Genomic DNA, 24,543 nt, shown 5'->3' on the forward strand with positions numbered 1-24,543 from the left:
TTAATATTATAAAGCTATTCGCCTTCAAATGGTAGTGCATGAGGGGACTCATTTCACAAAGAAGGTAACGTATAGTTCATCCAACAGTACCCACTCTGTCTGTAGTGATATCTTGGATGCAGTGAAAAGGCAAGTTTGCTTTAAACAGGCTGGTGACCTAAACAAGGTGAAGAGCTAACATACTCAACCTGCCATAATAAACTGGCACCCCGGTAAGGCAAAAAACAATAGACATGTTGACCTTTCAAGACTAAGATGGCAGCCATATTAAAGCAGTCAATGGCTGACAAAATACACAACTTCCCATACTAAGAAGACACCCAATACCAGGTGAGCATCAGCAGACATGCTAAAGAGGAGTAGGCATGTTCAACTACCCCATCAAGGTGGGGAACACACACATTACCAGGAAAATAGCCAAATCACACGTCCTAAATAGGTGCCTGCAAGCACTAATTATTTTCATACATCAGTAGTAGTTATTATGTTAACAAACAGAGCACTATCTGGGATATGTTTACTATTAAAACCTCTTTGTCTTATTCTCTTGAGACTGTTAGGGTTCTTATTTAGACAAACAGTGCAAAAAGAATACTCCACAGAACAAGAACGTTTGATAGATTTAGAAGTTAAATGAGACAGATTTAAGGATCAGATGAATGATACAGTAGTTCAGAACTGGGGTTCAAGCACAGGCATACAAAATGCATTTTAGACAGCAGCTGAAAGCAAGGAATTGCATAGTGAAAGATGGGCAAACGATTCACACAGAGATGTTTACTGATCTCCTATCACTGCCAAGGGATTCAGCAAGACTGTTGAAAGCAAATCAAAATGGCGACAGAGGGCTGGAACCCAACAGAAAAGGGCTCACACAGGGTTACACTGCACTTTGGATTGCGACGGAGTTCCACGATGAAGATGCCTGGTATGGACACTTCTCACAAGGTAAATCGTTGTTGGGAGCGAGGAAATGCACCCCACCCTGCGCTCTATGCCTCCGGTTACTACCTTTTTTGCACTAGGTACTGGTGCTCTATCTGTCCAGAGAAGTTCCGAGTAAACTCGGCAGCCAAGCACCCCTTATCTGGGTTTGCATTATATAAATGTTCTAAATAAAAAAACGGCTCTGTGCCACAAGGAGGCATTTAAAAGCCGGCTAAACAGGTCTTTGGCTTCTCGCAATGAGTAGGGGAAGGAACGGCACCAGTGGACCACGCCTTAAAAGATAGGTATTCGTCTCTCGAGGCACGTGCCGCACTGAGATTCAGTCTTTGGCCTAGTATGAAAAGTGCAAAAATTGTATTCAGTGGCAAATGTCTGTTGGTCAATTTTGGAACTCACGAGTCACCGCTGGAGGGCAACTCGCAGGTTACAAAATGGGACACAGGAGGCAGAATGGAAGGGGCTGAGTGCTCCTATATCAAAGTTAATTCCAGTTCCCGAGGGGTTCGTTCATAGGTATGTCTTTGTAGGGCTCTCATGGAAGCACTAAGGCACTAGGCTTAGGACAGTTACAGGTCAAGGAGGAAAAATCCTTTCTGTCCAATGACCCTCTCCTTACATTTATTTTGGGCCCCTGCTTTGGATGAAGTGGGATATTACCCTCTAAGCCAGGCTCTCCAAGGAGAACCTACACTGGTGATCTACAGGTTTTTGGATCAGACAGGACCATGGGAGAGAATCCATAATCCCACTGAGGCCGAGAAGGCCTCTAGGGTTTGGTGAAGTGTAAATAACATGTGGCAATGACTGGAAATATCTACATAGGCTAGAAGTAGGTATAGAGTCTAGCAGTTTCTAAAATTACTCTTATGTTTTATAAATAAACACAAACATGTATTGTTTGGGGAAAGAGTTGCAAAGACCTCTTCAAAATGGAACGACCCCACAACCTGCATAGGGGCTCTATGCTGCAACTGCCCTCTTTTCTATAGCAACCCCTACTGTCTAATGTGCTGTGAACGAAGAATGCACTTAGAATATTGTGTGAAAGTAATTGACCCTAAGCACTGAACGGAAGGTGCTATTACAAAGTGGAGATACCGCTGTTACCAAGGAACTTTCATGCAGGTTGAAACAGACTTCCACCTTTCCCCAGCAGTCATGCTCACCCTTTACCTACCCATCTCTCTTTAGAATTACTAATTCCAATTCTTTCTTCCCCTCTCCCTAAGTATCCTCTTCCTTCTTTGTTATCCCATTCTCTAAAACCCAGTCACCAGTTCCTGCCGCTGCCTTTCCTTCCATTCTTCCTCATCGATTCCTGATCCCCTTTTTGCACTTTGTATGTGCTGCAGCAATCTATCGAGAAGACCAAAGCATATTATACATGGATAATCCATTCAATAAATTGCAAAGTTGAAAATCCAGTAGATTTTTCTGAAGAAGGTCAAGCTTGGAAATATTATTCACAGTAGTCTCAGATGCAAAATGACAATTACAAGTAACACTCCTGATCTGTGGAAGATTAGCATTTTCCCCAAGATGCACATAAGGTGGACAGTGCCTAACACAGAGGCAGGTTCTAAGTAGCATGGTCCATGTGTTAAACCAGGTACTACCACTTAGATTTCCATCTTTAAGCCATATGGTTTTGACATGTCAAGAACCGTCCATTTAAATTTAGCAACAGCAGGGAAGACGTTGGTTTGGTCCTACAATACACTAGGGGTAATTTAAATGTACTCACAGTGTCACATACGTAATAGTAAAACTCGATAATATTGAGCTCTAGAAGATGGCTCAAGGGACAGAAAGGTGTTTAAAATGGGTGAGAGGGCATAGCTACAGGTATTTACAACTCAAAATTATATAGACTGTCTCTGTGCTAATATTTTACTGATTGTGGAAGACGTTGCTGGCATCCCGCACATACTTCATCCTTTGCTGTAGGTGCCAAGATATGTGATTTCCAAGACTGCCCCAGTTTATACGATTTATTTCTTTAAAACATTTATTAAGTGCACTATCAACAAAATGGCATCCCGGCACTATCAGCCTTTACTGGGACATAAACAGCCACACAAATAGTAATAAAGATACAAAAAGTTACTAAAAAGGCAGGGTTTCAAGACTTTTCTAAAGTGAAATAAATCAGCTGAGGATTTGAGAGAAGCAGGAAGCTTGTTCCAGAGCTGGGCTGCTCTAACTGTAAATGCATGCCCGTCCTGTCGTATCTTCCTAAATTTGGCAATACATATAAGATTAGCAGATGAGGAACGTAGGGAGTCTGTCTTGTAGGGGAACTGGGCCCAAACCCTGAAGCGCTTTAAAAACTATGTGAAGATTTGATTACAGCTCTCACTTCACCAGCAGCTATTTCACCACATGTGCTTTTTAAGATGCAACCAAGTGCTTCTTTCCTCTCCATAGTCCAAAGCTGGGGCCTGTGAAAAATGCAAGATGTTATTTATTCCAATAAAGGCCTACAGTTATATTTTCACCCTCTCTACTGTTTTCACTGGTTAGGGAAGCAAAGAGAGATGTTGACATGTGGCAAGTGGGTGGGATCTGCTTAAGGCAATTTTAAGCAGGAAATAATCTTCGTTTTAACTGGCTGCCAGTGCTTAATTTGTAAAAATGTAAGTACCAAAGCCAAAAGTATTTCTGAGGACACCACTACAGCTTGCACCACCCACTGTCCCCTGCCAGCACCAACATAACTACTAATTGGCACACTCCTACACGTTTAACAATTTAGATTATTTCAGCCTACCTAAAGCTGTCAAAGTATATTTAATTGTTAAACACTCTGCTGATAAGCTAACTTTAACAATAGAGAAACACCACCACCATGCGGTAGACTGTCATAAGTAGTTGTGTTAAAAGTTAAGTGTTGTGCTCAGCACTGCCACACACCAGCTCAAATTAAGCACTGGGAGGGTTCAGAGTTAGTGACGGATGCAATCAGTATTTGTCTTGCAAACAGGGGAATAAACTGCCAGGGACTATAGTCCTGTAGCTGGACAAGAGTTCAAGTGGGCAACCCCGAGATTCTACTTGGAAGAGTTAATTTTCCAGAGATATGTGAAGAAAGTGCTTTGAAATGGTCTTGCTGCAACCAGGCTGATCGCTCCTGTGGAGCTATAGTCCCATTCCAGAGTTTTAAGACTGATTATGCAGTACATATTGCCATTTCATACTTAAAGGTAATGTTAAAACGATTGAGGAGAGATGAGATAGTACACTATAATACTGAGAGCGTTAAACAACTCATTGACAGTTTCAAAAAATTCCATCTGAGGAGGTTAAAAAAGAGCAATGCGACTTCTAATAAATTCACTTTTGGTGTCTACAATTGATTGATCTAGTATTGTTGCTGTTTCTCAGCAATTCCTGCTTCTCCTCCTTTCCCTTTGCTCCCCAGCTGTTTGTGCGCTACCTGCTTTGTTATCTCATATTAAACTGGTTCCGCACACTGCTTTCACCCATCTCCTCAGTAGTTCCCATTTACCCTGCTTACCGCTATGCCAACAGAAGTGTCCTTTAATTTCCTCAATAGTTCCCCCTTGCTTTCCCACGTCTCTTGAGATAGCAGCTCCATGTTGCTCTTCTGTCGTCTCAACCACCAAAAGTTCCCTGGCTCCCTAAGTTCCACCTCATCTCCTCAATAGTCCCTGTTCACACTACTTGCCCTTTTTTATCTCAATAAATATACAAAACAGTGATGGATGGAATTCCCAAATTAATCTCAGCTATTGTTAATCACCCTGGGCCGCATCCAAATCCATTGTTATTTTGCATACCACACCACCTCAGTTTGGAGCCAGCTATTTGCAAATCAGTCTTGAACCTGCTCCAATAAGCAACAGTCCAGCCCAAACTGCGAAGCCAAGTCCTCCCTGAATAAGAACACCAGCAGCTCTGGACCAGTTTTGCCATAGTTATGGGCTCATCAGCCAGGTACAACTTGTTTTCAGTGACAGTGTGCACGGAAACCACCCTTCGCACTTAGGGTGACACAATAAGTTTGCTTGTGTTCGGGTTCAGGGAAGATCTAGCTTGTTATATTGAGGAGCAGGGTCAAGACTAATTTGTACATGCCTGGGTCCAAACTGAGGCACGGTGGGTGAAAAACGATGGGTGGGATGCAGCTTCGAGCATTTGCCAGTGGCCAAGATTGATTCGACCAATCCATCCATCACCGTGTTGTTTTTCCACATTTTTACCTTAGCAGTTCCATCTTCCCGTCCATCCTGTCAGCAGCTCTTTGGAATTTTATATAAAACCTTTTTTTATATAAAACCTTTTCTCTTTAAAGTGTTACCTCTCGTGCTGCAGCATACACTAATTTCAGTTTACTTCTTATCTTTGCAATCTTGTAAGAAGTACCCCAATTCCCTTATGCCCCCATCCATTTAGAAGCCCTGCCTCATCATTAGACCTGGCTGAAATTTAAATTATGCCGATTTAATTAACATAATTTCACAAATTTTGAGTCACATCAAATAATTAAAATTACACCATTACGTCACTTTGCTTAATTTCGCACCATTCAAGGTAATAATTTACCACAGGAACAAATAAATGCGAATGGCAGCTAATTGTTGTACTTTTGTTTAGGCGTCCTTGTGCCAAGCAATGCTGCAAAGATATATCTCCAGCTAAAATGGAGGAATTGCATTTTGCACGATTATGCATAATTAGTGTAATTACACGTAAGCAAATGGCATGAATTTCACACACCCCTACCCATCATTCATTTCTCAACGAACGGCCTCTGCTAAACGTCGATTTGCTACTGAATAGACCCCTACACAAAGACGTTCATGCAATGGTTCTTGCTTCTGCACACTCGTCCATAGCGCCTGCCCTCTGCTCCTCTGTAGCTCCAGAGCTCCCTCTCTCAGTGCCCCGATGCTCAGGAGCTCAAGCTCTCCCAATGCCTGCTGTTCCTCGGCAGCTTCTCCTCTCGCTGAATGATTAGTTGTCAGTAACTCTTGTTGTCCAGGCGCTCGGATTCCCAGCAGCTTGTCCTCTCGCCACATGATGCTCAGCAGATTCTGCTTACTCTGATTATGCCCTTACATTCTCAGCAGACTGCACTCCCCCTGCCCTCCGACCTTCAGCAGGCCCTGCTCTCCCAATGCTCTCTTGCACGCAGCAGGTTCTGCTCTTCTGAGTCCTTCAATCCGAAAGAGCAGAACCTACTCTATGCTCTTTCATAATCAGCAGATCCTATCCCTACTTATCCTTTATTCTTCATTCTCAACGGAGAGAGCCTACCAGCCCCCTGATCCTAAGGACACCACAAAGAAATCGGGGCCTTCAAACATAACCTCTATAAAAGAGGGAATACAAGAGGTACTGATTTCCAACCAAAGCTAAAAATGAACATTGACTTAAGCGATAGAACTTGCCTAGTTGCTATGGATTTTTTCCAAATAATCTTATCCAAAAATATAATGCAGTAGCCCAGCCCAGACACTGAAATGTGCGGCTTCCTTTTCAAGTGTAAGTGCACACGGAATAATAGAAAAATAAGGTCACTTTATTTGCAAGATAGCCAATCAATGAAGTGGACTGACATTGCGCCATGCCATACGTGTGCCGTGTGTGAGCACAAGTACCACTTGAATGACCCTTGAACAGATCGTTGAATGGAGAGAGCGGACTTAAAGTCCATGTTTGAATTATTAATATGAATTATTTGGAAAAAAGGCAGGTGAGAAAGCTAAAGCTCTCCCTATGCCAGATCTGACAACGAAGATCACAACCAGCCGAGATTAAAGAAACATATAGCAAACTGAATAACCAAGCCCAGAGGGCTCCAACCACTTGTGCAATAAGATCTAATAACATTCAATGAATATCATCCAGAGTTACTGATAATTTGGAATGCCTCTACAAAGGTAATACATAACAGCCGTAGCTGTAATTCCCCCCGATTACAAGGTAATAACAGGAGTATTAAGTCTCACTACGCTGCATGATTTTTCACTAAAATATCAGCTTTACATTTTTTTTTTTTTTTTTTTTTTACAAAGGCAAACATTTTTCCCAAACATCACCTTACGAGTTCTGAAAATACACACATTTTCATCTTGAATACCTGCGTTCCAATTTTGGTATAGATATATTAATTCTATCAAGCAACTGCTTTTAATTTAGTAGGCTCGGCTGCACACAGAAGAGCTACTTACAGGTAGGTGGAGAGCTACCAGCAGCTCACGAGCTACTCATTGCAAAAGCCTGGCCTAGACCGTTCAGATAAATTCATTCACACACACAGTGCTGCATTCCTCAGAAAGGCTTGCCTTGGATTCCTTGACTGGGAGAGCACCACTACACCATGAGGTGGTTTGTTTCACGTGTTGCTGTGGCAACGCATGCGTAAGTCGTGCAGCTGAACCAACAAAACAGCTGTTTATGTTAGAGCAAGTCGTCACAACACTCTGAAAAGGACACAGGTCTTTACCAATCAGACAGTGGAGGACAAGGCAGGCACAGTCAAAAAAGATGTCTCGGAGGACCGGGGCGGTGGGGGTGTTTCCTAACATCTCAGGGTTCAAAGGTGCCAGCCCTTCCCCGGGCCCTGAGACGGCCTGAGCTACAGGTGCGTGTCAGTCCAGCCCAAACCCCAGGACCAGTAGACTGTCGAGTTAGTCTCAACACACCACTTCCGGCCACGGACAATTGTGGCTGAGAGGTGCATCCCGGGGCCACTTCACCTGTGTTAACTAGAGGTAGGCGAGCCACACAGCTAAGAGCTAATCCCCACCTGAGCCAAGGACCTGGAAGGGCTCTAAGAGCCCGTGCATGAGCTGCGCCCTGAAAACATCTGGCATGTTACTCATGAAGCAGAAATCAGGGTCCAATATAAATGTCTCTTTAAAATTTACAAAAGTATATTTTTTAACATGTAGAATGGTCTCACAATAGTACTTCAGATGATGTCACTTCTTTAAAAGACAATTATTAAAAGTAAGGCAAGTCAGCGGGTATGTGTACCCTATATGTGGCCTCGATTCTCAATATAGATGGAGTTGCATTACTGTCTTAACTCAAACAAGAGCTTTTTATACTGCACACATCCTGAACTTGCTTATTTATAGGTGCCTTCATATGTGATAATGAATGAAGAGGAGGTGCACTATTTGCCCAGGATCACAATTTGGTCAAGCAGGGTAGCCGAGATTGACCCCAGGTTTTCTTTTTCATGGCCGGTTCGACAAAGGTGACTGCTTAGTCTTTACTGCTAGATGAATGAGGATACAGCTGGGTGGCGGCTCAAACCACATGAAGGGCTGGATCGTTTTGGGGACGAGGGTCGTCCAAGAGGGCATCGAGATGAGCCAGCCCCAGGCATCCGCATCGAGCTATCAGTATGTCGCACACCTCTAGTATCAACAGCAAAACTCCCCCAGCCTGAATACACACACAGCATAAGATCATGCACGTACACATGTTCACAACACACGGGACCTACATTTACCTGCAGGTTCTCTCACAGACAAACACAAAGGAGCATTCAGATTATGTACTTTAAAACCGACACGCACATGCAAGCCGTAGGGGTACATGGGCGGGTATATGCTTCTTCCAGCAGTTGGGACGTGGGACCAGATGTCGCTGCTAGTCTTGTTTGAGTATTTTAAAGTAAGCAGATGAGCAGGTGCACACAGATTAACAGCAGGGCTGCTAACATCTGCAGAAGTTCACAAGCATCCTTCACATCCACCCAGGTACACACACAAGCAAGAGAACAGCATACTCACGTACATGAGCAAAGCATACACCTGGCTCACAAGTGCCTACACAGAAACAGGAAGACGACATGCATGAATGTCACCTAGGGGTAACCAGAGGTAGCAGCAGCCACCCTTGGCTGGAGGAACTGCCTCACAGGGTGGCACAACCAGTGCCAAGAACACATTGTAAACAGTGGCCTGGTGAGCACAGCTTGTTTGTTTGCAGGTCCTGAGATATTAGCCTTTCAGTATTGTAAAATAAGTACATTCAGCAAAGCAACGCACACTCTTTTGAATAAAGTGAAACAAAAATGTACTTTTTCAAACTGCTTGACAGTTTAATTATTGGTATTATATGAAAAAAATGACCCGTCTAAACAAAGCCTTAACCACTATGCTTAGCAAAAGTGGCAGTGTCTTACGAATGATACTAAACCAAAAGGGTGGTGAAAACTGGTGTTCTTATATTTTTTTGTGTCTTTCTCAGATTTATTAAAACATTTTCCATTTGGCACCCACTAAGGTAACCATTAAATCGTGAGTTTGTGGTGAAAATAATGTAAGACCCCAGTGTTGTTTTGTGGCACTATAACTCCCACTATGCATAAATACATTTTTGATGCAACAAATAGAGAAATGCATGATGTTTTCCTTGCATATCATGTGAACATTCAAATTAAAATTCAGGTGTAACCGGAAGTAGAAGATTTGTGATAGTAACTGTTGTGTTATTAAATTGTGCAACAATGGGGTTCTTAACAAATTAAGTCTCTTGTGAAATCATCAGGGTCAAAACTATGCGATATCACTTCCTGTGGAGATTCTGGAGTCTGGGTTACAGGACGTCACTTAGCAACGCTACAAGATGATGGACAGAATAGAATTCTGAAACTTTTTAAAGACTCACCCCCAGTCATAGATCATGGTTAAATCCATCGATCTTTGGGTCACCATGCCACCCCAGTTTGGACCCAGCCATATGCAAATCAGCCTTGACCCTGCTCTCCATGGGAACAGTCCAGCCCGAACTGCCACGCCAGGTCCTCTCTGGACTGGAACCAATCATCCTGGGACCAGTTTCTGAGAATCTCCCCCTCATCAGCCAGGCTAGCTTGAATCCAATGGCACAGTGAGCAAGCGACCCACATCTGGGCATGCCTGGCCAATTAGGGTGAACATAGCAACACAAGATGATGGGTGGAGTTCTGAAACTTTTCAAACATTCACCCGCAGTCACAGATCTGGGATAAATCCATTGGTCTTTTGCTCGCCATGCCACCCCAGTATTGAACCAGCATATTCAAATCAGTCTTGAAACTGCTCCCAAAGGGAACAGTCCAGCCCAAACTGCCAAGCCAGGTCCTCCCTGAACCAGAAACAAGCATCCTGGGACCGATTTCGGGGTATCACCCCTTATCAGTTAGACCAGCTTAATTCCAGTGGCGCAGTGAGGAAGGGACCCACCTCTGGGCATACCCAGGCCAATTAGGGCACACACAGCAACAAGATTAAGGACAGAGTGCTGAAATGTTTCAAACACTCACCCGCAGTCACAGATCTGGATTAAGTCTATTGTTCTTTTGCTCACCATGCACTGACTGATTTGCATATAGTTGGATTCAAACTGCAACACCCAAGTTGCTTGGCAGGCGGCTAGTCTCTCCTCATCTAACCACCCTAGATAAAAACTGCTGTAGACGTACAACTACACAACATGCTACATACACTGCAAAACATCCCATTTGCTGGGACTGACGACTATCACCCAGTAACCAGAAAATGAAGTGTCAAAGCCACAGGCACTATGCGTGAAAGGGCAGTCACAATGTTCACTCACTGTGCAGACACTAACCGCACAGAGCTAGCCAGCACATAATGCTACCACCCACTGAGACCTCAACCCCACAAACATCATTTAGAGATCGCAACTGTGACCACAAGCTTGACCCTTGCGACCCCGGCACTGCCTCAGAACACAAGGGCAGCTCGTCCTTATGGACGTTGCTTGGGGCGCCACTTGTTTTTATTCAGTTTTTTTTTTTATTACACATAGTGAAAAACATTATTCGCCATTACTGTAATACAAAATGGAGTGCAATTAGCTGGAAAGAGATCCTCATTGGTAGCTTAGGAAATTAAAAAACATTTAAACGTATGTTGTATGCATGCTTGCGGGTGAGAGTCTGCTCATGTAAAAGACTATGAATGACTGTGTGTTTGTGTTAGCATGCGTGGGAGTGAAAGTAAAGATGACATGACGTGTGATGTCACTTCTGCTAACCCCGGCCTTTTGGTGAATTGACATCCATGCACAAACCCTGCACATGAGGGACCACTCCTTGCCAACAGTACCGAACAACAAAAACTCACGTTCCAGACGCCCCAGGAGCTGCAACAAAAACCTTGGTGAGACAACATAAAAGCAGGAGTTAAAGCACCTTCATAAGGAGCAGCAGAGTATGCACACGTGCACGTACACACAGGAGCCAAAGGAAAGCACACAAAAGCACTGCGAGTGAATGCACCATTTAAACAAAAACAACAACAACAAAAAACTCGCAGAACTCGGTCGCCGTAGGCTGGTGGTCGCTTGTCTAGCCCCTGGGCTGTTGAAAGTTCCCGGCCAGTGAGAACTTCAAGAGATATCCCACCCTGGTAGGCGGGCTTTGGTGGAGGGCCGATCGGATATCAATGACCTGCCATGAATTCTCCACATATTACTCAGTTCGACCAGACGTCAAGAAAGTGAGTACCGCTGATTGTACTTGAAAAGCGCGCACTACACCACTGGGCCTCTTGGCATTGCTATTTCAAAACCTACCTAGTGTTTGGTTGGCTAGGTGGGCCTTGTAACACCAGCGCCGAGCGGCACAGTCGTACAGTGTGCGCCGTTTACAAGTGCAGTTAGTCAAATGTACTCATTTTTTTGGCTTCTTAAACGTATGAAATGCAAAGGCGCCTCGCTGCGTGACAGATCCTACCCGGTCCTCAATGGCGTTTTCAGACATTTTAAGTAATGGCAGTAGGGCTATTCCTTCGTCGATCAATGAACGCTTTTTTTGTATTATTATTATTATTATTTGTTTTACACCATCCTCAACCTGCTTTAAGTGCAGAGAATCCTTATTACTTGGTTCTCTTGGGCATCTTCATGCGCCAGGCTTCACCACGGTGCTACGGGCGCGCAGACGGGGTTAGCAAGGCAGGCCTAGAATACAGAAGGGACCTCAAGGAAACCACCGGTCAATGAGGGGATAAACGAGCCTGTGGGATAATCAAGGAGCCCCCTAAGACGCGGAGTCGACATTAAGCTACCCTTCGGTCGCAGTAGGAATAAGTGCACGTGGGACTCAGAAAGGGCAATAAGAACCAGTTAGGGCCCAGAGAAGGCGCCAAGACGCCCTGCGATCAAAGTGCCTTCAGGTGGCAATTGCGACATGATAAAGCATCAGGATGTAACCAGGACACACTTGAGGTTGCGGGATGACCAGAATTGTATAGCCAACTGACGTTGAAATTTCCAAAAAATAGGACTACAATCTTACTTCAACTGAGCGCACAGAATGACAGCGCTCATCAGCATAGGATTACAGAAGAGACACTAAGAACATTTTAAAAAACGCACTTCTTAAAGCCAGTATTATGTCTGGTAATAAATTGTCCCGGCAAATCCTGGACGCCTGGTCAACCAATTTAAGGTGCCTTCAGGAAAAGTAAAGTCAATTAAAGTGCCTGCGGACTGCCTCGCAGGATCAGAAAAGATCCCAGCACGCAGAGAGGGGTCCAATCAGATCTAGCAATGCAACAGTAACGAACGGGAACCCCGAGGTACCCCCGAGATACAGAAACGAAAAAAAAAAAAAAAAAACAAGGATGCACCAGAAAGCCGAGGTACTCAGGTGTGGTACGGTTCTCTCGCATGGGATGGTGTCAGGAGACGCGACCTCCTATCTGGCGCTGTTCTCACCTGGAACGTGCATGGCGGGCCCTGTGGCCCCGGGTTCCAGACTGCGGCCTTCCCGCTCGCCAGCAGTCTCTGTTTGTGCACAGAGGCCCGCTCCACCGGCGAGAAGGCAGCTCACACGACGGAATGCGGCAAAGCCGGCACCGGGAGCCAGTCCAACCCAGGCCACAAGCCAAACAGGGGCTGCCAGGAAGGGCGGGCGTTTCAACAATAGGGCTCAGGGCGGCCCGTCCACCGAAGAGCGGGTCTGGGGACTGCAAACGCATCGGGGTGAGGGGAGGCCAGCGTGCAACGCCAGGGCAGGCAAACCACACACAGATCACACCACACACGGGGGACAGGCTGCACACACAGTGAACAACGCTCTCCACCACCTCTGGGAGGTGCTCGGCGCGCCTCGCCAACACAAAACATCCATTCAACCGCATGGCCGGCGCGACTCCCGGGTGGGCTGCAACAGGCACGGCTCGGCAGCAAGCATTACACACCACAGTCCTCCAGTTACCCACACCACACGGGCAAAAGTGAACCTGCCACCTGTGCGTGAGGTACAGAACTGATATTGACACTTGTAACGTGCTGGTTACACCCCAAAAGCATCTCAGTCTGCGCTGAGCTAAAATCGGAACGGGGCGGGCCCTAGAATTTTTTTTTTAAAGACCACGTGATACATGGGGTGGGTGGAACCATCTCAAATGTAGTAAACAGAAGCAAGGAAGGGTAACAGAAGTAATGAAATAAACCCGTGTATAATCGGCGCATTTGCCGCATTTGGATCACACAATTGAATTTTACGAGCAGTAGGTCAGTGCTGAATTGCTGATGGTGGACTCAGACAACCAATGTTCGAATCTCCGCTTCTCCTCTTTGTTTTACCACACTGTGTGATCCTCTACAGATCACTTCATCTCCATTGGCTTCAGTACTGCAACTGTAAAATCAGCCAACAGTCCACGTTCTTAAAAGCCGTCGTAATTTACTCTTTTCTGTTAACAATCATTGCCCAAAGGAGGATGCGAGCTCTACAGTGGGGTTTGAAATTGGCACCCAGTGCAGACTTGCCTTCAGCCTCACCCAGTCTGTCGGTACGGCGTGTTTATTCCTACTCTCCTGAAGGCGAGGGTGAGACAGAGGGGGGCAGATAAACAACAGAGCTGTTGTGGATGACATTCAAGCTCAGCGCCCACCCGCTTATTCACTCCCTTGTTTACAGACTCCCTTGTTTACAGACTCCCTCCCCCATGCACAAACGTGGTTGAGAGTAGCCCTTGTTTAAAAACCCCGCCTCGAAACTCTCCCGATTCCATCTCCGTTAAACTCGTTACTAAGCAAGCATTGGCAAATCCAATAGGATGGGTGTTTGCGGCCAACTTTTGACTTTGTCAATGCTTGTTTTGTTCAGTTACGGATTCTGGAAAACTATATTTGAGGAGCTTCTAGACCTTCACCGGAAATCAAAAATAAATATTGGCTAGAAGAAAAAATATTTTTGGACTCGCAAAGCATGCTTTGCCACAGATTCCCTTGTGCTTAAGGAACTCCTTTTTGTGGATGTACTCTTTGTAAAAGAATCACTCATATTATGCTCCAAGATGTAATGGCGGAAGAAAAATGTGAAAGACACAACCGACCAAAAGTGGAAGAGGGTTGGCTGAAAGCGACTATAAGTACGTACATTATGTATGTAATTTTAGTGAAATCAAAAGGTCTTGGGGGGACGACAGACGCAAAAAGGCAAAAACTAGCACAAAACCGACCTTTAAAGTTGTACAGTCCAAATAAGAAAAATGTGAGAGCAGAGTAGTCAGTTTTTTTTTTTTTTTTTTAGTTTTAGGCGCTTGACTTCCATTTAGTGCTTTTTAGGGTTGAGCCTGCGGTGCATGCGCTCGCGCATGCGTATCGCAGCGAGACGCTTTTGTATTTAGAAAAGGGCTCGGAGCCCTGTCAACTTCACGTCAGTGTTTTTTATTGGTTCGTGGGCTTGCCTAGTAAAATCTGCTTGCTTTCATTAGTCAAAGGCAAGCATACGTCATGCCTGTTCCGGTGGCTAGCCCTCCTCGAGCGCAGGGACCAAGTACAGAAAACATGCGAGGCTCGCTGTTTTCCATCGGGCTCGTGGACTTCTTTTTCTCTAATTTACGAGCACGATCTCTCTTGGCAGAAGTCGAGCGCTTTACATAGTTAATTTCACTTTTTCGGGTTGTGTACACAAATGCACTTTTGCCCCATAGGTGAAAAGTCGGGTTAGGAGTTTACAACGCGATCAGCTCTAACATGAGCAAACGCGAGACCCGTTGCATTGTAAATGCTTGTTAGTTTTTGCCTGCACAGCCCTTGCGAAGTCTTATGTTACTAGAAAAAACAATCTTCAAAGTGACTTAGAACCCACCCCTACTTAACTCCTTATTTACCTGAACTTCCCGTTTGTTCATTAAAATGTTGCTTGAATTTACTTGCTTTTTATTGGCTGGGGTAGTTCACTTCCTGCTCTCAAGTTCTGCTTTTGCCTTCGCGTGAAACATAGTTAAAGTACATCTTCCGGATTTTAGTGATTGATTACTTGTTAGTGTTTGTATGGGAAAAGATGACCTGAATGCGAAAAGATGACCTGAACACGCCAATTCACGTTGAAATGTGTGTAAACATGCCAGCCATTTTGCAATGGAGTATCGAGTGCAGATGTAAAGCAAGTAGGCTCATTAAGTTGTGTTTTTCATTACTTAATAATTACATTTCTGATGAATAACAGCTGTAAATATTAACCCCTTCTATGCTGAGGATGTAATGGTTATGTCCTCGGACACAGTTGCGCTGTGTTAAGGACGTAATCATTACGTCCTGGCATTGACCCACCCCTCCCTGGCAGGGATGGCAGCGGAAGTGCTTCCACTGATACCCGACCCCAGGCATCTAATGACATCAGTACACACTGCGCGCTGACATCATTAGAGGCTGCTGGACATGCTGAAGCCATTTGCTCCCAGCACATCTTGGAGAAAAAAGGTAAGTTTCTCCTGCGGCCGAGAGGGGTTTTGTCCAAAAGAGGCATGGGGGGAAAGGAAAGGCTTTCCCTTTCCCTCTATGCCTCTTTTCAGCATTCCTGCTGCCCTATCACAGTGCAATCGGGCAGCAGGAATGCCCACTAGACGTCAGGGATTTTTTTTGTCAATTTCAGAGTAGGGGAGCGGCCCCCAAAGTGGGGCATAATATCGACGTCCATATCTGCCCCTCTTAGGAGGAGATTGGCCTATTTTTTTTTTAGGCCCATCTGCCCCAAGGGGAGCAGAAGCCACTAAGGCACCAGGGATAATTTTGTTCTGTTTTTTTGTGTGCGGGGGTGGCCCCTTGGGCAAGGGTCGCCCCACAAAGGGGGCACATAACTGTGACCATTTCTGCCCCTTTGAGGGCAGAGCTGCCTATTTCTTTCAGGCCATCTGCCCCAAGGGGGGCAGAAGCCATTAGACACCAGGGAGTTTTTTTTCTTTTTTTGTTTTGTTTGGGGGGGGGGGGGGGGGGGAGGGACGGCCCTTTGGGCAAGGGTCGCTCCCCAAAGGGGGGCATAATATTGATGGCCATTTCTGCAGATCAGCCTATTTTTTTAGGCCCATCTGTCCCCAAGGGGGTAGAAGCCACTAAGATGCCATGGAATGCTTTTTTTTTTTAATGTGAGTGTGTGGCGGGAGGGCCCTTGGGCAAGGGTCACTCTCTTTAGGGGGCAATAATTTTGTCAGTTTCTGCCCCTTTGGGAGGAGATCAGCCTCTTTATGTTAGGCCCACGTGCCCCCAAGGGGGCAGAAACCACTAGGCACCAGGGAAAATTTCTAAATGTTTGGTGGCGGGGTGTTTGTCGACTGGCGAAGTATTTGCATTTGTGATTATAATGTTTTATTTCCACTTTTGTTCTAGTTCAAAGCTTTTGATTCCTTTGCTGTGACTCCTTGCAGTTTTGGCAGTGGTTTACTTGTAGTTTGGGTAGTTGCATGTGTTAGGAAAGAAAAATGATTTACTCCAAATGAGTATCGTTGCCATGCATGAATGACATTTTTGTAAATGGTGTACTAAATGCAGGATTGTGGGTAAAACTGGCCTTAGATTTGTGAACAATGATATCTGAGTTGTCTTATGTGTCACTTTCTTTTCTTTTTCCTTTTTAGTGGGATATCATTTATGCTTGCTGTGTCTGTGCAGAGTAGTTGCTGGTGAGTCTAGCATTTTCAGAAATGTGAGTGGTATTGATTTTGAGTACATAGGTTTTTGTGATAAAGCCACACTTTGTTTAGTACTTATTTTACACAGTGCTGGTTGTTGTTGACACATTTGTAAAGTTACTTTTATTAGGAAGGATCATAGCTAGCCGCAGTATGACCGCTCCGCAGGTTGTTGTTATGATTTTTGAGTCGTCTTCTGACCATGATTATGAGACTGACTGTGCATCTCAGACAGCGGAGGAAGTGTAAGATTCTGGCAGTGAATTTTCTGTCCGCTAGGAATCATCTGATGAAGAAGCCACTCTCAGTGCGGATGAAGTGCTTGTTTTAGAGGAGGACACTGATGTGCCAATAGTGTAGCAGCCTGGGGCTGAAAGGCTTCCAACTGGAAGATCTGAACTCTGGGTTACCCCAAATATGGAGCAGCCAGTGCAGCCTGCCTTTACTAGTCTCCCAAGGTGCAGAGTGAATACAGAAAACTTTTTGCCTATCAATTTCTTTCAGTTATTTATGGACAATGTACTTTTGGAAGAGATTGTTGAGCAGACTAATTTGTATGCTGAACAGTATTTTAGGGACAACAGTGCCAGACTTAGGCCGCACTTTAGAGCTACCCGGTGGATTCCCAGAAATCTGGAAGAGTTTAAGAAGTTCTTGGGTTTAACTTTTTTGATGGGGCTGATAAGGAAGCAGTAACTCTCGTCATATTGGTCTACTAATCCTTTGATGGCAACGGCTATATTTCCTGCAACCATGAGTCATAATCAGTTTTTGCTTCTTTGGATGCTGCATTTTGTTGATAATGCTATAGCGTTTCCACAAGATCACCCTGATTCTGACCGTCTTTTTAAGATTCAGCTCGTCCTTGATCATTTTGTAGATCGTTTTTCAGACATGTATGTTCTAGGGAAAGAAACCGTTGTGGACGAGTCTTTGGTCCTGTTCAAGGGCAGTTCGGTTTTTAGGCAGTACATTCCTAGCAAAAGGGCATGTTATGGAATTAAGATGTGTATGCTGTCTGAGAGTAGTACAGGATGTTTTTAAGTTCCGGGTCTACACTGGTAGGGATTCCAGTATTGCCCCCCCCCCTCTCCCCCAGTTGTCTGTCCACTTTTGGAGTTAGTGAGAAAATTGTGTGGGAACTTGGTAGATGACTGTTTAGCAAAAGTCACCATTTGTCCCTAGATAACTGCTGTACTGGAGTGAGTGCAATTGTTCAGGAAATTGTTCAAAGTGGACACTGTTGCTTGTGGCACAATCCGCTCTAACTGTAAAGGCTATCCAAGGGAGCTTGTGTGTAGTAAAAAAAAAAAAAAAAAAAAAAAAAGCTTTAGGGAACAGCGCAGAGCCTTGCGTAATGATGAGCTGCTAGCTGTGAAATTTGCAGACAGGAGGTATGTCTACATGTTGACTACCATCCACGATAAGCGTACTTCCCCTGTGACTGTTTGGGGTTAGGTTCCTGAAGTGAGCAAACCTGCGTGCATTTTAGACTACAATAAGCACATGGGTGGTGTGGATAGAGTAGATCAGAGGTTAGAACCTTACACTGCTGTTCGTAAGGCTTACATTTGGTATAAAAAGTTGACTATACATCTCTTCCATTTAGCAACTTTTAATGCTTTTATTCTGTTCACGGTTGTTCCCCTGAGTCAAAGTTGACATTTAAGTTTCAGGAGTCTGTGATAAAGAGCCTTGTTGTAGCAGAACAGGCAAGAGTTGATAAAGAGCCTTGTTGTAGCAGAACAGGCAAGAGTTCCTAGAAAAGCAGTGGTGGATGATGTGGCTAGATTGAAAGATCGCCACCTTCCTGATCACATTCCTCCCATGCCCCCCAAAAACGACATTCCCGCTAAGAAATGTAGAGTCTGTGTCCGAAGAAGTATCCTGAGGGAGACTCTTATGTACTGCCCCGATTGTCCTTCTAATACTGGGATGTGTGTGGCCAGCTGCTTCAGAAGTTACTACACCCCAAAGAATTATTGGGAACTACTGTGAGCGTGAAAGTAAAATGCCTGTTCTATATTGTTTTATATTTTTTGTTTAGTTTCACGGTTGGCATTACTGTTGTGCATGGAGTGGCGCTTAGATGGGAGCGTGCGCGGAGTGGCTCTTGGCTGGCGGTGTGTGTGGAGTGGCGCTTGGCTGGCGGTGTGTGTGGAGTGGCGCTTGGCTGGCGGTGTGTGTGGAGTGGCGCTTGGCTGGCGGTGTGGGTGGAGTGGCGCTTGACTGGCGGTGTAAATAGTGACTTGCTGCTGGTCACTACAACACACTGCTAGCCAAACACCAGTCCACAGACTCCATCAGCTGGTGTGATTGCTGTTTCACGCATATGGGCTTTTGAAAGTGATGGGCCCTTGAAAGGCAATGTCTGTTCATGCAAGTGTTGTAATGTGCTGGGCCCGCACTCTCCCCCTTCAAAAACAGGTAGGCCTAGTGCCCATGTCAGTTTTTAATGTAAAAATGTGATTTATCCATTTTTCGTTTTGGGGAGTTTCCTGTCACGGGCACTAGGCCTACACACACAAGTGATGTGCCATTTTTATTGGGAGACTTGGGGGAACACAGAGTAGAAAAACAAGTGTTACTGCCAATTGTCTTTCTTTACATTTGAGCCTTACAAATTTAAGACAGTGTGTAAGAAAAAAGTCATTTTGAGAAATGCCCTGTAATTCACGTTAGTAAGGGGACCCCCAAATTCAGAGATGTGCAAATAACCACTGCTTCTGAACTACTATCTTGTGCCCATTTCAGAAATACATAGGGTTCCTTGATACCTATTTTTACCTTCATATATTTTACCAAATGGATTGCTGTATACCCAGCATAGAATGAAAACCTAGTGCAAGATGTAGCTGATTTATTCGCTCTGGGTACCTTGGGTTCTTGATGAACCTACAAGCCCCATATATACCCGCAACCAGAAGGGTCCATCAGACGGAACGGTATACTGCTTTTAAAAATCTGCCATAGCTGGAAAAAGTTACGGAAGGAAAGGTAGACAGAAATGGCTGTTTTTTCCAACTCAATTTCAATTTATTTTATTTCAGCTGTTACTTGAAGGATCTACACAAATTACCCCTTGCTGAATTCAGAATTTTGTCTAATTTTCAGAAATGTTTAGCTATCTGGGATCCACCAATGCCAAAACTGTGTTGTAAAATTAGGTTTTCGGTTTCAAGTCTGCCTGTTACTGAAAGCTGGAAAGATGGTGATTTTATCACCACAAACTCTTAGTTGATGCCATTTGTAGGGGGAAAAAAACCACATGCTTTCTTCTACGGCACCTTTTCCCCATTCCCCCTCCCCACCCCAAAAAATGTAGCTGTATTTTGGCTAATTTATTTTTCTCCTCCAGGGGAACTCACAACCTCTTGGTACCTTTAGCATACCCAGGATGTTGGGAAAAAAGGACGCAAATTTGAGGTGGATAGCTTATGTAGACAAAAAGTTACGAGAACCTAAGCACAAACTACCCCAAATAGCCAAAAAAGGTTTGGCATAGGAGGAGGAAAAGGCTTGGCAGTGAAAGGGTTAAAATTATTCTTGTGTTTGTTTCTTAAATTACCAATGACTCATTTTTAAAGAAAAGTAATTTGTATAATTGGGCGGCGTTTTATTCCAAAATTATTTTCTCAGTGACTTGTTAATAGGCATGCACAAGTGCAGTTATCTTGCAGGCACTTGGTTCCTGAATGGGGCAGAAGGTGCAGTGGCGCCAGAGCCAAAAGTTGTCAGAACTCCTCTAAACACAGATTATTGCTAAATTTTACTACTAAATAGGCTGTCACAAGTGTGGTTATCTAGCACTAGGGGCATCATTTCAATAGTGCAGCAGGTGCAGTGGCACCAGGAACCAAAGCTCCAGGCACCCCACTAAACACTTATTACTGCTATATTTTACAACTAAACCGGCAGTCACAAGTGGTTATCTTGCAGGCACTAGGGTCATGATTTGAATAATGCAACAGGTGCAGTGGCACAAGGCCCAAAAAGTTGTCAGAACTCTTCTAACCACCAAATATTGCTATATCTTACTACTAAACAGGCAGTCACAAGTGCATCTATCTTGGAGGCCCTAGCGTCATGCTTTTAATGGTACAGCGGCACCCGTGGCACAAGGTGTCAGAACCTCTCTAAACACAGATTATTGCTAAATTTTACTACTAAACAGGCAGTCATAAGTGCAGTTACCTTGCAGGCACTAGACAAATGATTTTAGTGGTGCAGCAGGTGCAGTGGCACAGTGGGCCAAAGCTCTAGGAACCCTTCTAAACACCAAATATTGATATATTTTAATATTAAACAGGCAGTCACAAGTGCAGTTACCTTGCAGGCACTAGTGTAATGTTTTGAATGGTGCAGTAACACAGGAGCAAAAGTTGCTGTAACTCTTCTAAGCACCACATATTGCAATATTTTACTACTAAACAGGCAGTCACACGCGCAGTTACCTTGCAAGCACTAGGGTAATGATTTGAATTGTGCAGCAGGTGCAGTGGCACCGTGCCCAAAAGCTCTAAGAACCCTATTAACCACAAAATATTACTACATTTTACTTCTAAACAGGCAGTCACACGTGCAGTTATCTTGCAGGCACCAGTGTCATGGTATGAGATAAAAACTTCAATAAATAAAAAGCATACCAAAGGCGATATTAAACACTTAAAAAGAACATTTAGATTATTGTATATACTTGTGAATGATAGTGTACTCTCTCATTTGTTTCACATTTGGAGTTTAGCTCTGACCTTGTCTGGGTATGCATGTCAATCCAAGGAATGTCCCAAAGGAGCACACGCTAACTTAAACTAAGCATTGGCAAAGCCAATGGGGTTTGCCTATGCAATTGTGTTTTAGCCATGTTGTACACCAGTATGGCTGTTGATCATCATGGCTAAAAGTTAGTGGTGTGGAATGGGGTGGGGGTACAATGGAATGGGGTAGACTGGAGTGGGGTACATTGGCGTACACAGGAGTGGGGATAAAGTGGGGTAGAATAGAGTGGGGTGTATGGGGTAGATTTAAGTGGGGTAGACTGGAGCGGAGGAGTTGGGTAGATTAGCATGGTAGACTGAATTGGGGCAGACTGGGGTGGAGTGGGGTTAATTTGAGTGGGGTAGAATGGAGTGGGATATATTGGCATAAATTGGAGTCGGTAGATTAGGGAAGAGTGGAGCGCATTGGATTGGGGTAGATTGGACTGGGGTAGATTGGAATGGAGTGGGGTAGAGTGTGGTAGACTGGAGTGAGATAGATAGGAGTGGGGTAGACTGCTGTAAATTGGAGTGGAGTGGGGTAGATTGAAATGGAGTAGGTTGGAGTGGAGTTGGATAGAGCTGTGTGGGGTAGATTGGGATGCAGTGGAGTAGATTGGAGTGGGGTAGAGTGGAGTGAGGTAGATTGGAGTGGGGGCACTGGACGGGGTATACTGGAGTAGGGTAGTTTGGGATGGAGTGGGGTAGGGTAGACTGGAGTGGGGTAGAGTGGGGTAGACTGGAGTGGGGTAGAGTGGGGTAGGGTAATTTGGGGTAGGGTAATTTGGGGTAGGGTAGGGTAGATTGGAGTGGGGTGGATTTGGGTGAAGATGGTTAGACTGGAATGGAGCAGGATAGATTTGAGTGGCATGTGGTAGTAGGGAGTGGAATGGGTAGATTGGGAAGAGTAGAATGGAATGTGGTAGATTGGAGTAGAGTGGAGTGGGGTAGACTGTGGGATTGGAGTGAGTGGAGTAAGGTAGACTGGGACAGGGTGGGGTAGATCAGAGAGGAGTTGGATAGATTGGAATGGAGTTGAGATTGGCGCAAAGTGACAGACTGAGGAAGAGTGGAATGTAGTAGGATAGCTTAAGATGGAGTGGGGTAGACTGGGTGGATTGGAGTAGGGTAAATTGGAAAGGAGCATGGTAGATTGAAGAGGGATGGTTGGAGTGGAGCGGGGTGGAGTTGAATGGGGTAGACTGGAGTGGGTGTGGTGTAGAATGAGTGGGGTGGAGGGTGGATAGGTAAATTAGGGTGAGCTGGAGTGGGTTAGACTGGAGTGGGGTATGTTTGGTTAGAGTGTGATGTGGTAGAGTGGGAGGGATGGGGGCGTGGGGTAGATTGGAGGAGGGCAGAGTGGAGCAGAGTGAGGTGGACTGCGGTAGACTAGAGTGGGGTACAGTGGTGTGGGGTAGACTGAATTAGGGTGTAATGGGCTAGACCGAACTTGGTAGTGGGGATTAGGATAGGGTGGGGTGGGGATAATAGCAGTGAGATGGAATGGGGTGTAGAGGAGATTTGGGTGGAGTGGGGTAGAATGGAGTGGAGTAGGTTGGAGTGGAGTAGGTTGGAGTGGGGTTGAACAGAGTGGTGGGGGGTAGATTGGGATGGGGTAAGGTAGACTGGTGTGAGGTAGTGTCAAGTGAGAGAGTGGAGTAGAATGGAGTGGGGTAGAGTGGGGGAGAAGGTATATTAAACTGGGGTATATTGGGGTGGGGTAGATTGAATTGTGGTGGAGCGAGAAAGACTGGGGTGGAGTGGGGTGAGTTGAGGTGAAGTGGAGTAGATTGTGCTATAGTCGAGTGGTGTAAAATGGTAGTGGGTTAGAACAGGGTAGAATGAGACATTGGGTTGACTGGAGCAGACTAGGGTAGATTGGAGAAGTGTGGAGTGCAGTGGATTGGGGTAGATTGGAGTAGAATGCATTAGATTGGAGTGTGGTAGACTGGGGGTTGTAAATTGGTGTGGAGTAAGATAGACTGGACTGGGACAGCATAGGTGGATTACAGTGGAATAGGGGAGATTGAGTAGGACAGACTGGATGGAAGATGGTGGGGTAGACTGGAGTGCAGTGGGATAGATTGGGTGGGTTATGGTGGAGTAGAGTGGAGTACACTGAGGTAGAGTGGATTGGGATACTTTTGGTGGATTACGGTGGGGCAGACTGGAGTGAGATTGATAGGAGTGGGGTAGACTGGAGTGAGTAGGTTGGAGTGGAGTTAGACAGAGTAGGGTGGGCAGACTAGAATGGTGTGGCGTAGACTGGAAAGGGATTGATTGGAGAGGAGTAGATTAGAATGGAGTAGATTGAGGTTGATGGGAGTGGGACGAATTGGATGGGGTAGACTGGAGTCGGGCAGTCTGGGGTGGACTGGGGCAGCATAGATTGGAGTGGGTTAGATTGGACTGAAGTGTGGTGGGGTAGATTTGAGTGGCATGTGTTAGATTAGAGTGGGGTAGATTGGGTAGAGTGGATTGAGTAGAGTGGAACAGAGTGTGGTAGACTGGGCAACAGGTGAGTGGGGTAAATTGGGGTACAGTGTGATAGACTTGGGAAGAGTGGAGTGGAGCAGACTGGAGTGGATTATAGCAGGATAGATTAGGGTGGGGTAGATTGGGTGGATTAGACTACGATAAATTTAAAAGGAGTGTGATACATTGGAGTGGGGTAATTTAGAGTGAAGTGGTGTGGACTGGCGTAGAGTGAGGTAGGGGTAGAGTGCAGTGGGGTAGATTGGAGTGGAGTGAAAGAGATTAGAGTGGAGTAGATAGGAGTAGATTGTGGTGGGGTAGATTGGGGAGGGGTAGATAGAGTATGGCATATTGAGGTAGTGTAGGGTGGGGTAAATAGCAGGGGGGTGGATTAGGATGGAGTGGGGTAGATTTGATTGGGATGAGGTAGGCTGGAGTGAAGCGGA

General features: G+C 45.2%; 1 protein-coding gene across 6 annotated transcripts in view; it reads right to left on the bottom strand.

Annotated features, from left to right (window-relative positions):
- The window catches only part of RASAL2 (RAS protein activator like 2), a 618,546-nt gene that overhangs the window by 270,896 nt on the left and 323,107 nt on the right, over positions 1-24,543 (bottom strand). Inside the window, exon 1 of one of the 6 annotated variants that reach the window (XM_069231555.1) lies at positions 12,661-12,973. The exons of the other annotated variants lie outside the window; for them this stretch is intronic. Within the exon in view, the coding sequence (XP_069087656.1) occupies positions 12,661-12,673 (13 nt within the window). The 5' untranslated portion in view covers positions 12,674-12,973. Of the gene's footprint in view, positions 1-12,660; positions 12,974-24,543 lie in introns of those variants that run through there. 6 annotated transcript variants of the gene reach the window in all.

This window comes from Pleurodeles waltl, chromosome 4_2, assembly GCF_031143425.1.
Source record: "Pleurodeles waltl isolate 20211129_DDA chromosome 4_2, aPleWal1.hap1.20221129, whole genome shotgun sequence".
In the NCBI taxonomy this organism is placed as follows: domain Eukaryota; kingdom Metazoa; phylum Chordata; class Amphibia; order Caudata; family Salamandridae; genus Pleurodeles; species Pleurodeles waltl.